At 49.3% G+C, this 15,839-nt stretch overlaps 1 protein-coding gene across 1 annotated transcript in view; it reads left to right on the top strand.

The window, feature by feature from the left end:
* LOC132395266 (uncharacterized) overlaps window positions 1-4,085 on the top strand; it is a 183,396-nt gene extending 179,311 nt beyond the window's left edge. The window contains exons 29-30 of the mRNA XM_059971599.1: window positions 879-932; window positions 3,566-4,085. Coding sequence (XP_059827582.1) covers window positions 879-932; window positions 3,566-3,635 — 124 coding nt within the window. The 3' untranslated portion in view covers window positions 3,636-4,085. The remainder of the gene's footprint in view (window positions 1-878; window positions 933-3,565) is intronic.
* Window positions 4,086-15,839: the final 11,754 nt, after the last annotated feature.

The raw sequence follows: 15,839 nt of genomic DNA, 5'->3' as shown, positions 1-15,839 counted from the left end.
GAGAGAGAAGGTGGGCAGGCAAGGAGATGAAGTGAGAGAGGGGAAAGGGGCTGGGACATGGTGAAGAAGAGGGGGCCATTACCACAAGTTCAAGAAATTGATGTTCATGCCATCAGGTTGGAGGCTACCCAAACGGAATATATGGTGTTGTTCCTCCAACCTGAGTGTGGCCTCATCACAACAGTGGAGGAGGCCGTGGATGGACACATCGGAAAGGGAATGGGGGGTGGAATTAAAGTGGGTGGCCACTGGGAGATCCTGCTTTTTCTGGCATACGGAGCGTAGATGCTCAGCGAAGCAGTTTCCCAATCTACACCAGGTCTCACCAATATACAGGAGGCCACACAGGAGCACCAGACACAGTATATGACACCAACAGACTGACAGTTGAGGTGTCGCCTCACCTGGAAGGACTGTTTGGGGCCCTGAATGGTGGTGAGGGAGGAGGTGAGGGGCCACTTGTTCCACTTGCAAGGATTAGCGCCGGGAGGAAGATCAGTGGGGAGGGGCAGATGGACAAGGGAGTGATCCCTGCAGAAATCCTGGCATGGAACAGTACAGTACAAGAATGGGCCCTTTGGCCCTCCACGTGCCAAACCAGCTAAAAATAAATAAATAAAATGAGGACTAACCCCTCCTGCCTACACACTGTCCACATCTCAACATCTTCATTCATGTGTCTGTCTGTAGAACATTGCTCAGCCGAAAGACCTACCCTCTAATCTGGATCGTGTGTTGATCCAGATTCCGACATCTTCAGTCTCCATTTTAATCATGAGGCTGGCACTCCCTCGCCCCTACCACCCTCTCCCCCAGCAAGGCTCCAGAGCACTGCCCCTGTCACAGTTGAGGATTCACTCTTCTCTCTCCCCCCTCAGGAAAGAGAAGAGGGACTGCGTGGACCCTGGCCTCCCTCCGAACAGGGAGTACAGGTAGGTAGATACTGAAGTGTTAAGCTGGTAGGCTCTCTCTGTCTCTCTGTGAGGCACCCTCACTCCCTCCCCCACCAACACATGAACTCCCCTTCAAATCCTCTGTCAGAATTCCAACCTCTCTCTCCCTTTCCCGTCTCTCTGCACGGATTTGCTCATGAAGGCACATGCCATCAGGAACGTCGAGGGGGGAGCAGTGACTCCGCCTGCACCTGGGAGCCACAGTCCACTTTGTATGGACTGGGATTGTTTGGGTGTTAACATCTCGGTGCATCCTTACTTCCTGTGCAGCACTCCCTCAGTACCACCCCTTTGTTTTACAAAGCTATAAATGTTTATTTACATCACAAATGCACAAGGTCCAACTATTCAGTATTTACAAAGCACTGAATATACTCAGATTGGAATATAGTTACCAGTGTCTGTAAAACAGTCAACACCCCGTGGAGCCCATCCTTCACGGAAATCCCCCAATGTGCACATGGTGACCGCGTGCTCCCTCTCCAAGGACAGCCGGGCATGGACGTATCCTCGGAAAAGGGGCAGGCAGCACCCTCCATCTTCCACCGCCTTGACCCGTGAATGGCCATCTTGGCCAGGCCCAGGAGCAAGCCCAGCAGGAGATCCTCCTCTTGCCTGTCCCCTCTGATCTGGGTGATCATAAATGAGGAGTGTGGGACCAATGTGCAGCCAGAACCTCAGCAGCTCTCTGAGACACTCAAACAGGGGCTGCGACCTCTCGCATTCTGTGTACGCATGGTACACTGACTCCCCCGCCCCCAGAATGGACAGGTGGACAGTAAACCTGCTCAGGGACCTGTTGAACGGGACTGCCTGATGCAACACCTTTCTCCCCGGGTCCCCGGTGTACAGAGACACCTGCTCCGCTGCCGGACAGTAACACGGACCGCCCTGTATGGACAGGTGGACAGTAAACCTGCTCAGGGACCTGTTGAACGGGACTGCCTGATGCTACACCTTTCTCCCCGGGTCCCCGGTGTACAGAGACACCTGCTCCGCTGCCGGACGGTAACACGGACCGCCCTGTATGGACAGGTGGACAGTAAACCTGCTCAGGGACCTGTTGAACGGGACTGCCTGATGCTACACCTTTCTCCCCGGGTCCCCGGTGTACAGAGACACCTGCTCCGCTGCCGGACGGTAACACGGACCGCCCTGTGACCCGCCCCCAGAATGGACAGGTGGACAGTAAACCTGCTCAGGGGCCCGTTGAACGGGACTGCCTGATGCTACACCTTACTCCCCGGGTCCCCGGTGTACAGAGACACCTGCTCCGCTGCCGGACGGTAACACGGACCGCCAAGGCGAGGAAGTGGACGGAGTGCTGGAGCTGTGACCCACTCCTGCCCTCTCCCTGTGACCCCCTCCTGCCCTCTCCCTGTGACCGTCTCCAGGAGCCTCTTGAACTGACACCGATCCTTACGGGTCACCTCAGCTCCCCTCTCCATCTTTTGGAGGGTCATGTGGATCGACTGGAGACCCCTCCCAGACCCGACCAGCGATCAGTGGCCACGAGGCCTCGAGGTTTCCTCCAGTAATCCCGCACGGACTGTCGGATCTCCTCCAGAGAGAGACGGGCTGTGACTCGGGGCTGGGGTCGAGGAAGTCGGCCATCTTGGCCTCAAAAAAGTCCTCCTCATCCCCCTCACCGGGTCCAGTACTCTCATCCCCCTCCAGGTAGTCGTCATCTACACCTGATGTGACCACCACACTCCTCACCCTCACCCTCACTCCTCACCCTCACCCGATCAAGGGCTCTACCCCATCCCTCACTCCTCACCCTCACCCGACCACGGGCTCTACCCCATCCCTCACTCCTCACCCTCACTGTAGACCTGACCACGGGCTCTACCCCATCCCTCACTCCTCACCCTCACTGTAGACCCGACCACGGGCTCTACCCCATCCCTCACTCCTCACCCTCACCCGACCATGGGCTCTACCTCATCCCTCACTCCTCACCCTTACCCGACCACGGGGTCTACCCCATCCCTCACTCCTCACCCTCACTGTAGACCCGACCACGGGCTCTACCTCATCCCACACTCCTCACCCTCACTGTAGACCCTCCCACGGGCTCTACCTCATCCCTCACTCCTCACCCTCTCTGTAGACCCGACCACGGGCTCTACCCCATCCCTCACTCCTCACCCTCACTGTAGACCTGACCATGGGCTCTACCTCATCCCTCACTCCTCACCCTCATTCTAGACCCGACCATGGGCTCTACCTCATCCCTCACTCCTCACCCTCACTGTAGACCAGACCACGGGCTCCACCTCATCCCTCACTCCACACCCTCACCGTGGACCGGTCTACTCCTGATGTGATACTCCACTCCCAGAATCTTCTGGCAGTCTCCAAAACGGCTCCTTAGTGATTTTGTAGCAAATGTTCAATTTTAGGAGAGAGATCTCTGATACTGTGAGCCTCCCTCAGTACCACCCCTCTGACAGTGACCCCCCCAGCAGTACCTCCCCTCCATCGTTACTGCCCCCTCCCACACTGGTGAGATTTTTGACCCACTGAGTTATGACACTTGAAGGGGTTTGGTGATGAACTGGTCTTCGTTGAGCCTGAAGGAAGGTTTGATGGATTTGCCCTCTCTGCAGATCGGAGCCCCCTGTGTTAGAGAAGCAAGACTACAAGTACCCCACAAGGGGGGACTTCGACAATGCCTAACCAGTATCTTCAGCCGTCCATCCACTCTCCGGATCCAAGGGTGACCATGTATACCGGAAAGCAGCCTCCTCCATCCCAGGCCTGTGCTCGGCCGATGTTTCTGCAAGGACCCTGCACTGTTATCGTTCTGGCAGGGCAATGGGGGGATAATGCCAGGTTATTCTTGGGGGCTTGATTCTGCCTTCAGCTTGCTCCCAGTGGTATGTTATCAAACTGCTGAATCTCATGCAGTGATGTGCAGATTTTTTTCTGCTTCTGCCTGTCTGCTGGAAGAGTTCTGCAGCTAGGTCCCGGGTCAAACGGGACGACATAGTTCCATGCCCGGGCAAGGAGGAGCACTTGTTCAGGTTTTGAATTTTTACTTTTTCATATTTTACAATTTTCCATTTTTCGGGCTCTGCTGTGAAAAGGAACTTGTGATTCACAAATAAAAATTTTCAGTTAAATTGATCGAATTCCCTGCTTGTAATGGCTAACATGAGGGGACGTAGCTTTAAGGTGCTTGGAGGTAGGTACCAGGGGGATGTCAGAGGTAAGTTTTTCACACACACAGAGTGGTGTACGTGTGGAATGCACTGCCAGCGAAGGTGGTGGAGGTGGGTACAAAGGGTACATGTAGCTTAGGAAAATAGAGGGCCTTGTGGTAGAGTAATTCTAGGCAGCTCCTAGAGTAGGTTACAACATTGTGGGCTGAAGGAACTGTAATGTGCTGTAGATTTTTATGTTCTAACACTCATTTATGTGAACAAAGGGTTGGGGACTGAATATTTTTACAAGGAACTCTACATATAGACAACCAAATGAAATAACGTTCCTCCATCCTACAAAACGTACACCACACACCGCACATAACACAAACTATTACCACAAGTAAGTTAATAAAATATAATTCAAAGTGCAAGTAGTGCACAGCAGGGGTAAACAGCTCACTGCCCTAGTGATGAGACCTCGGTGGTGACAGGGTTTTCATTAGCTTCACAGCCGGAGAGAAGAATCTGTTTCCCAGTCTGCCAGCCCTAGTCCTGATGCTCCTGAACCTCCTCCCTGACGGTGGTGGGTCAGAGAGATTGTGGGATGGGTGGTAGGGATCCTCAACAATGCTTCTGGTAAATGGGACAAATGGGGGTGGGGTGGCTTCATCGTGGCAGAAGAGGGCACCATGGACTAATGTATCAGAACAGGAATGGGGATTGGAATTACTGAGAATTTCTGCTTTTTGGGGATGGAGTAGAGGTGCCCTACAAAGTGGTCCCCCAATTCACACTGGGTCTCACCAGTGTCGAGGAGGCCACACAGACTATTCCAGCGGATTTGCAGGAGAAGTGTTGCCTCACCCGAAGGGACTGTTTGGGACCCTGAATGGAGGTGAGGGAGGTGAACAGTGAACACCTTGTTTGGGACCTGGCTTTTCAGGTTGCAGCCTGCATTGACGCACTCCCCTGCATCCCACGGGAGCCTCTGCACAATCACAGTCTAAGCCATGGTTGCCCAGTTGCTGAAGTGGTCCCGACGAGGGGTCTCGGCCCGAAACGGTGACCGCTCGTTTCAACGGGTGCTGCCCGACCTGCTGAGTTCCTCCAGCTTGTTTGTACGTGTTGATTTGGCCACAGCATCCGCAGTGTGCTTTGTGAGACCTGCTAACTGCTGGCCCACTGGCAGATGTGTTCCCCAAGCTTATGGACTACACTTCGATCAGTGATGGCCTTCTGTTGGTTGGACTTGACCATGGATGTTGCATCCGACATGATACAAAACGCAGCGCAGGACGAACTGGAGTGCAAACTTGCCTGGCTGATGAATCCAGAGGAACGTCAGAGACCGATTCAGTTTGGTACCAGCAGTGTCACAGGAGTTGTCAGGCAACGTTGAACTCGGTGTAAGACTGCCTTAGGACCCCCAGCTCAGGATTTTCCCTCGGGGTTCACTCCTGAAGCCTTCCCCATGAGTGGGTACAGCTACAAGGCAGCAGAGGTTTGAGATCAGAGTTTTCCTTCTCCTCGATGAGCTGCCGACCACGGCTGATGAGCCCCATCTGCCGAAGCGACTGGTTTTAAGGCACCAGTAGCCCCTTCCCCTGTCAGTAGAAACTGTTCCACCGGTTTAGAAGGGTACAGGCCAGGAGCTGGACTTGGTTGTCAGAGGCTATTTGAGACACACTCCATTGGTAGTGGGAGCTTGTCCCCACCAAGCCCCCGGCTCTGACCAGAGCAACAGTTCTGAGCGGTGGTGCCCTGAGCAGACTCGTGGAGCAGAGGCGTACAAGTGCATTGTGTAAGTATAAACAGAGCTGAAAGAGAGCAAAATAGTGAGGCCGTTCCCAGGGCTTCAGAAACAATTTAGGAAGCTGATGGTGGAGGGGAGGAAGCTGTTTCTAAAACATTGAATGTGGGCCTTGAGGTTTCATGCTTCCTCCCTGGTGGTTGTAATGAGAAGAGGGCATGTCCTGGGTGGAGGGGGTCCTTCGTGATGGATGCCATTTTTTTGAGGCATCGCCTTTTGAAGATGTCCTCAGTGCTGTGGAGGCTGGTGTCCATGATGGAGCTGACTGAGTTTCTAACTTTCTGCTGCTTTTTCTGATCCTGTGAGGCGGCCCCTCCACACCAGACAGCGATGCGATCAGTTAGAATGCTCTCCACGGTACACGTGTAGAAATTTTGTTTGATATACCAAACCTCCTCAAATTCCCAATGGAAAAATGGAGCATAAGACACTCGAGCAGATTTAGGCCATTTGGCCCATCGATTCTGTTCCAGTTTTCCATCGTGGCTGATTTATAATTCCTCTCAACCCCATTCTCCTGCCTCCTCTCTGTAACATCCTCTCTGCACCCACTCTATAGGCCTTCCAATATTTGATATTTTTCTATGGTGTATTCTGGTAAGTACAGGCCCAGAGCCATCAAACACAGCTCGTATGTCAACTCTTTCATTCCCAGAATAATTCTTGCCAACCTCCTCCAGACTCTGTCTAATCTAGTACATACTTTCTCAGACAGGGTCCGAAACTGCTCACAAGTGTGGTTTGACCATTTATGAAGCCTCAGCGTTACATCCTTGCTTTTGTACTCTACTGCTGTTGAAATTGAGACCAGTAAAAAGAACAAGGTAGGTCAACATACTCCTGGTTCACTGCTACAGCTGTACGCAGACTGAAGTTGCTGGGTACTCCCGTATTCTCTGATGTTCAGGGACGAGGTGAGGTTGCTCTTTGTTTTGGGACTGGCGAGGAAGACCTACTGAAGATTTATCTGGAGTACGTGTCTGATATGAGAAGGGAGCTGAAAAAGGCTCATGATTTAGCTGAGGTCTCAGCTACCAAGCAGAATCAATGAAGCAAGAGGAGGTATGATCAAAAGGTGAGGTTTTCCCAGCTCATTGCAGGAGACCAAGTCCTCATAAGGAATTTGGGGCTACCTGGGAAGTATAAGTTGGCTGTCCGCTGGGCGGTTACGCCCTGTGTGGCGGAGAGTCAGATGCCAAACGTACCAGAGGATGGGAATGGGCCTGTCAAGATTCTCATCAGAACCACCTTCTCCCTCTGGGACAAGAGCTGTGGGTTGACCCAGAGCCTGACGTGGACCCTACTAGGAACAGGACTCGGTGGTGACCTGGGGGAACTGAGGGACCAGCAGTGGGAAGGATTAGACTGGACCCCACCTCTGAATGTGATACAGCCTCTGAGGAAATAGGGGTGTGGTTTACGCTGCCCTTTGCAAACTCCCTAACAATTGATGAAGAAGTTCCCAACCCTCCTCATGCCGAGGCGGGTGAAATGGGCAGAACTGGCAGTGGACAGGCAGGTTTGCGGGACGCTGGACTCTGAAGTAACTGGGCATGAGGACGAGCTCAGCCAAGTGACAAGGGGCCCTGAGTTGCCGGGAGACTCAAGTAATGGGCAGGCAGGGCCTCTGCAGGTAGACAGGAAAGAGCCCAGGGAGTGTCTGAAGCCAAAGAAGTAGATGATGGGATAAGGAGGTCGCAAAGAGTCTGGAGACCCCAGACAGACTGGCCTATGTCATAGCCAGTGAACAGACTGTGGCACCTATCCCTTTGGTGAGCTATGCCACAGCCATTTACACCAGGGTTGGACTTTGTACTGTATATGAAGGGGTGACACATTATCTCAACGTCGTGAGGACATGACTAACTTGGTGGGGGGAGAATGTAACACTCGGGAAAAGGTTTCGCTGCTAACATAATGGTCTTTCTGTCAAAGCAGTGTTGGAGTTATGGTTAGAGATTACAGATGCTTTGGAATGTGAGCTGGAGCTTTTGTTCAGCAAGAGATGAAGAGCGAAGACGCTGGTGAGAACCGGATGTAGGATATGACCCAGTGGGGAGATCATGATTTGATGGAGCCAGATGGCAAGGTCGATTGAGGATTGTGAATTGAGCTCCAGCAGGTGCACATTTGAGTCTTCAATTACAATCGGCCCTTTTTGTCTTTACTAACCCTTTAGTTAAGATTCACAAATATAATTCCTTTCATTCCCATTGTTTCTTGGCATTGAGCTGTAACAGGGCATCCAGGCAAAGCGGAAGTCGGGGTGGGAGAGCTGTCTCAATCTCACGGGGCTGGCATGACCGGAGTGTGTCTTCCTAGACTTACACAGCCAAGGAAACCAGCGGGGCTTCACAACCTTAACACTTAATGAAGTTCTCCTGGTGCTGCTGAAGTTGTTGCCCTCACTCTGACAGCATAACTCACTCATTCCCACCCTCATTTGGACAGTGTCACTCCCTCAGTTCCACCCTCATTCTGACATTCCCCCCTCCCCTTTAAGTTTAAGGCAGAGGTTGATAGATTCTTGATTAGTCAGGGCATGAAGGGATACAGAGAGGGGTATCTGGGAAAGGGTGGGTTTGAGAGAGTGAGTGTGGGACTGAGGCAATGGGGGTGTGACACTCGGAGTGAGGGTGGGACTGAGGGAATAACACTGTCAGAGTAAGGGTCTGATGGAGTGAGGGTGGGACTGTAGGTGTGGCACTCAGAGTGAGGGTGTGACTATCAGAGTGAGGTTTGTTCTGAGGGAGAGACACCATCAAACTAAAGTTACGGTCCTTAGTGTGTCGTGAGAAATCTATGATTCTTTGCATGAAGTAAGTGCTGTTTCCTACGAGCCAAGCTAACCAGGGAGGAGTGACACGTTGTGAAGAGCAATGTCAGCTTGCACGTGGACGTTCAGATGCTACAGGAAGTTCATTTGCATTCCTCCTCCACCAGGGAAGGGCCACATGTGCAGTAAAATTGAGGGAGGATATGGCTGTGTCACTGGACGATATTGGAAATCACAGATTCTGGGTAGTTTGGAAATGACACTGCTATCAGATGGGGTATGCGTTCTAGGATCTCCAGGTAAGTGTGGCTAGAAAGTTCATGGAGTCACCATCCTTCAGTGCTCTCTGGGAATGGGAGTGATGCCAGGAGATGGAATGAGATTAACAAACCCAGAATGATGCCAGGAGACGGAGATTCCAGAGTAACAAACCCAGAATGATGTCAGGAGACGGATTGAGAGTAACAAACACAGAATGATGTCAGGAGACGGATTGAGAGTAACAAACCCAGAATGATGCAAGGATACAGAGATTGCAGAGTAACAAACCCAGAATGATGTCAGGATACAGAGAATGCAGAGTAACAAACCCAGAATGATGCCAGGACACAGAGATTGCAGAGTAATAAACCCAGAATGATGTCAGGACACAGAGAATGCAGAGTAACAAACCCAGAATAATGCCAGGAGACGGATTGAGAGTAACAAACACAGAATGATGCCAGGAGACGGAGATTGCAGAGTAACAAACCCAGAATGATGCCAGGAGACGGATTGAGAGTAACAAACAAAGAATGATGCCAGGAGACGGAGATTGCAGAGTAACAAACCCAGAATGATGTCAGGACACAGAGAATGCAGAGGAACAAACCCAGAATGATGCCAGGAGACGGATTGAGAGTAACAAACACAGAATGATGCCAGGAGACGGATATTGCAGAGTAACAAACCCAGAATGATGCCAGGAGACGGATTGAGAGTAACAAACACAGAATGATGCCAGGAGACGGAGATTGCAGAGTAACAAACCCAGAATGATGTCAGGACACAGAGATTGCAGAGTAACAAACCCAGAATGATGCCAGCAGACGGACTGAGAGTAACAAACACAGAATGATGACAGGAGACGAGATTGCAGAGTAACAAACTCAGAATAATGTCAGGACACAGAGATTGCAGAGTAATAAACCGAGAATGATGCCAGGAGACAGAGATTGCAGAGTTAGAAACCCAGAATGATGTCAGGTGACGGAGATTGCAGAGTAACAAACGCAGAATGATGCCAGGAGACGGATTGAGAGTAACAAACCCAAAATGATGCCAGGAGACGGATTGAGAGTGACAAACCCAGAAGGATGCCAGGACACAGAGATTGCAGAGTAACAAACCCAGAATGATGTAAGGACACAGAGAATGCAGAGTAACAAACCCAGAATGATGCCAGGAGACGGAATGAGAGTAACAAACACAGAATGATGACAGGAGACGGAGATTGCAGAGTAACAAACTCAGAAAGATGTCAGGAGACAGATTGAGAGTAATAAACCCAGAATGAAGTCAGGACACAGAGATTGCAGAGTAACAAACCCAGAAAGATGTCAGGAGACGGATTGAGAGTAACAAACCCAAAATGATGCCAAGAGACGGATTGAGAGTGACAAACACAGAAGGATGCCAGGACACAGAGATTGCAGAGTAACAAACCCAGAATGATGTCCGGACACAGAGATTGCAGAGCAACAAACCCAGAATGATGTCAGGACACAGAGAATGCAGAGTAACAAACCCAGAATGATGCCAGGAGACAGACATTGCACAGTAATAAACCCAGAATGATGCCAGGAGACAGAGAATGCAGAGTAACGAAACCAGTATGATGTCAGGACACAGAGATTGCAGACTAACAAACCCAGAATGATGCCAGGAGACGGAGATTGCAGAGTAACAAACACAGAATGATGTCAGGACACAGAGATTGCAGAGTAACAAACCCAGAATGATGTCAGGACACAGAGAATGCAGAGTAACAAACCCAGAATGATGCCAGGAGACGGATTGAGAGTAACAAACCCAGAATGATGCCAGGAGACGGAGATTGCAGAGTAACAAACCCAGAATGATGTCAGGACACAGAGATTGCATAGTAACAAACCCAGAATGATGCCAGGAGACGGACTGAGAGTAATAAACGCAAAATGATGCCAGGAGACGGATTGAGAGTGACAAACCCAGAAGGATGCCAGGACACCGAGATTGCAGAGTAACAAACCCAGAATGATGTCAGGACACAGAGAATGCAGGGTAACAAATACAGAATGATGCCAGGAGACAGACATTGCAGAGTAATGAACCCAGAATGATGCCAGGAGACAGAGGTTGCAGAGTAACAAACCCAGAATGATGTCAGGAGACGGAGATTGCAGAGTAACAACTCCAGAATGTTATCGGGACACAGCGATTGCAGAGTAACAAACCCTGAATTATGCCAGGAGACTGAGAAAGCAGAGTAACAAACCCAGAATGATGCCAGGAGACGGATTGAGAGTAACAAACCCAGAATGATGCCAGGAGACAGGGATTGCAGAGTAACAAACCCAGAATGATACCAGGAGACAGGGATTGCAGAGTAACAAACCCAGAATGATACCAGGAGACGGAGATTGCAGAGTAACAAACCCAGAATGATGTCAGGACACAGAGATTGCAGAGTAACAAATCCGGAATGATGTCAGGACACAGAGAATGCAGAGTAACAAACCCAGAATGATGCCAGGACACTGTGATTGCACTATATTAAACCCAGAATGAAGCCAGGAGACAGAGATTGCAGTAACAAACCAAGAATGATGTCAGGACACAGAGATTGCAGAGTAACAAACCCAGAATAATGTCAGGAGAAGGATAGAGAGTAACAAACCCAAAATGATGCCAGGAGACGGATTGAGAGTGACAAACCCAGAAGGATGCCAGGACACCGAGATTGCAGAGAAACAAACCCAGAATGATGAAAGGACACAGAGAATGCAGAGTAACAAATACAGAATGATGCCAGGAGACAGACATTGCAGAGTAATAAACCCGGAATGATGCCAGGAGACAGAATGCAGAGTACCGAACACAGTATGATGTCAGGACACAGACATTGCAGAGTAACAAACCCAGAATGATGCCAGGAGACGGAGATTGCAGAGTAACAAACCCAGAATGAGGTCAGGAGACGAATTGAGAGTAATAAACCCAGAAGGATGCCAGAGACGGAGATTGCAGAGTAACAAACACGGAATGATATCAGGACACAGAGATTGCAGAGTAACAAACCCTGAATTATGCCAGGAGACTGAGATTGCAGAGTAACAAACCCAGAATGATGCCCGGAGACGGATTGAGAGTAACAAACACAGAGTGATGCCAGGAGACAGGGATTGCAGAGTAACAAACCCAGAATGATGCCAGGAGACGGAGATGGCAGAGTAATAAAACCAGAATGATGTCAGGAGACAGAGATTGCAGAGTAACAAACCCAGAATGATGTCAGGACACTGAGATTCCAGAGAAACAAACCCAGAATGATGCTAGGAGAAGGATTCAGACTAACAAACCCGGAATGATGTACGGACTTTGAGATTGCAGAGTAACAAATCCAGAATGATGCCAGGTGACGGATTGAGAGTAACAAACCCAGAATGATATCAGCAGACGGATTGAGAGTAACAAACCCAGAATGATGTCAGGAGATGGATTAAGAGTAACAAACCCTGAATGATGTCAGGAGACGGAATGAGCGTAACAAACACAGAATGATGCCAGGAGATCTATTGAGAGAAACAAATGCAGAATGATGCCAGGAGATGGATTGAGAGTAACAAACCCAGAATGATGTCAGGAGACAGGGATTGCAGAGTAACAAACCCAGAATGATGCCAGGAGACGGATGGAGAGTAACAAATCCAGAATGATGTCAGGACAGTGAGATTTCAGAGTAACAAACACAGAATGATGCCAGGAGACGGAGATTGCAGAGTAACAAACCCAGAATGATGTCAGGACACAGAGAATGCAGAAATAACAAACCCAGAATGAAGTCAGGTCACAGAGATTGCAGAGTAACAAACCCAGAATGATGTCAGGAGAAGGATTGAGAGTAACAAACCGAAAATGATGCCAGGAGACGGATTGAGAGTGACAAACCCAGAAGGATGCCAGGACACAGAGATTGCAGAGTAACAAACCCAGACTGATGTCAGGACACAGAGAATGTAGAGTAACAAACCCAGAATGATGCCAGGAGACGGATTGAGAGTAACAAACACAGAGTGATGCCAGGAGACAGGGATTGCAGAGTAACAAACCCAGACTGATGTCAGGACACAGAGAATGTAGAGTAACAAACCCAGAATGATGCCAGGAGACGGATTGAGAGTAACAAACACAGAGTGATGCCAGGAGACAGGGATTGCAGAGTAACAAACCCAGAATGATGCCAGGAGACGGAGATGGCAGAGTAATAAAACCAGAATGATGTCAGGAGAAGGATTCAGTCTAACAAACCCGGAATGATGTACGGACTTTGAGATTGCAGAGTAACAAATCCAGAATGATGCCAGGTGACGGATTGAGAGTAACAAACCCAGAATGATATCAGCAGACGGATTGAGAGTAACAAACCCAGAATGATGTCAGGAGATGGATTAAGAGTAACAAACCCTGAATGATGTCAGGAGACGGAATGAGCGTAACAAACACAGAATGATGCCAGGAGATCTATTGAGAGAAACAAATGCAGAATGATGCCAGGAGATGGATTGAGAGTAACAAACCCAGAATGATGTCAGGAGACAGGGATTGCAGAGTAACAAACCCAGAATGATGCCAGGAGACGGATGGAGAGTAACAAATCCAGAATGATGTCAGGACAGTGAGATTTCAGAGTAACAAACACAGAATGATGCCAGGAGACGGAGATTGCAGAGTAACAAACCCAGAATGATGTCAGGACACAGAGATTGCAGAGTAACAAACCCAGAATGATGTCAGGAGAAGGATTGAGAGTAACAAACCCAAAATGATGCCAGGAGACGGATTGAGAGTGACAAACCCAGAAGGATGCCAGGACACAGAGATTGCAGAGTAACAAACCCAGACTGATGTCAGGACACAGAGAATGCAGAGTAACAAACCCAGAATGATGCCAGGAGACATACATTGCAGAGTAATAAACCCAGAATGATGACAGGAGACAGGGAATGCAGAGTAGCGAACCCAGTATGATGTCAGGACACAGAGATTGTAGAGTAACAAACCCAGAATGATGTTAGGAGACGGAGATTGCAGAGTAACAAACCCAGAATGACGTCAGGAGACGGATTGAGAGTAAAAAACCCAGAATGATGCCAGAGACGGAGATTGCAGAGTAACTAACCCAGAATGCTGCCAGGAGACGGAGATTCCAGAGTAACAAACTCAGAATGATGCCAGGAGACGGATTGAGAGTAACAAACACAGAATGATGCCAGGAGACGGAGACTGCAGAGTAACAAACCCAGAATGATGTCAGGACACAGAGATTGCAGAGTAAGAAACCCAGAATGATGTCAGGACACAGAAAATGCAGAGTAACAAACCCAGAATGAAGTCAGGTCACAGAGATTGCAGAGTAACAAACCCAGAATGATGTCAGGAGAAGGATTGAGAGTAACAAACCCAAAATGATGCCAGGAGACGGATTGAGAGTGACAAACCCAGAAGGATGCCAGGACACAGAGATTGCAGAGTAACAAACCCAGACTGATGTCAGGACACAGAGAATGCAGAGTAACAAACCCAGAATGATGCCAGGAGACATACATTGCAGAGGAATAAACCCAGAATGATGACAGGAGACAGGGAATGCAGAGTAGCGAACCCAGTATGATGTCAGGACACAGAGATTGTAGAGTAACAAACCCAGAATGATGTTAGGAGACGGAGATTGCAGAGTAACAAACCCAGAATGACGTCAGGAGACGGATTGAGAGTAAAAAACCCAGAATGATGCCAGAGACGGAGATTGCAGAGTAACTAACCCAGAATGCTGCCAGGAGACGGAGATTCCAGAGTAACAAACTCAGAATGATGCCAGGAGACGGATTGAGAGTAACAAACACAGAATGATGCCAGGAGACGGAGACTGCAGAGTAACAAACCCAGAATGATGTCAGGACACAGAGATTGCAGAGTAAGAAACCCAGAATGATGTCAGGACACAGAAAATGCAGAGTAACAAACCCAGAATGATGCCAGGAGAAGGATTCAGACTAACAAACCCGGAATGATGTACGGACTTTGAGATTGCAGAGTAACAAATCCAGAATGATGCCAGGTGACGGATTGAGAGTAACAAACCCAGAATGATATCAGCAGACGGATTGAGAGTAACAAACCCAGAATGATGTCAGGAGATGGATTAAGAGTAACAAACCCTGAATGATGTCAGGAGACGGAATGAGCGTAACAAACACAGAATGATGCCAGGAGATCTATTGAGAGAAACAAATGCAGAATGATGCCAGGAGATGGATTGAGAGTAACAAACCCAGAATGATGTCAGGAGACAGGGATTGCAGAGTAACAAACCCAGAATGATGCCAGGAGACGGATGGAGAGTAACAAATCCAGAATGATGTCAGGACAGTGAGATTTCAGAGTAACAAACACAGAATGATGCCAGGAGACGGAGATTGCAGAGTAACAAACCCAGAATGATGTCAGGACACAGAGAATGCAGAAATAACAAACCCAGAATGAAGTCAGGTCACAGAGATTGCAGAGTAACAAACCCAGAATGATGTCAGGAGAAGGATTGAGAGTAACAAACCGAAAATGATGCCAGGAGACGGATTGAGAGTGACAAACCCAGAAGGATGCCAGGACACAGAGATTGCAGAGTAACAAACCCAGACTGATGTCAGGACACAGAGAATGTAGAGTAACAAACCCTGAATTATGCCAGGAGACTGAGATTGCAGAGTAACAAACCCAGAATGATGCCAGGAGACGGATTGAGAGTAACAAACACAGAGTGATGCCAGGAGACAGGGATTGCAGAGTAACAAACCCAGAATGATGCCAGGAGACGGAGATGGCAGAGTAATAAAACCAGAATGATGTCA

The sequence above is a fragment of the Hypanus sabinus genome, chromosome 6 (genome assembly GCF_030144855.1).
Source record: "Hypanus sabinus isolate sHypSab1 chromosome 6, sHypSab1.hap1, whole genome shotgun sequence".
Taxonomy (NCBI): domain Eukaryota; kingdom Metazoa; phylum Chordata; class Chondrichthyes; order Myliobatiformes; family Dasyatidae; genus Hypanus; species Hypanus sabinus.
Note: the sequence above shows the minus strand (reverse complement) of the source record. Positions and strands in the feature narration are given on the sequence as shown.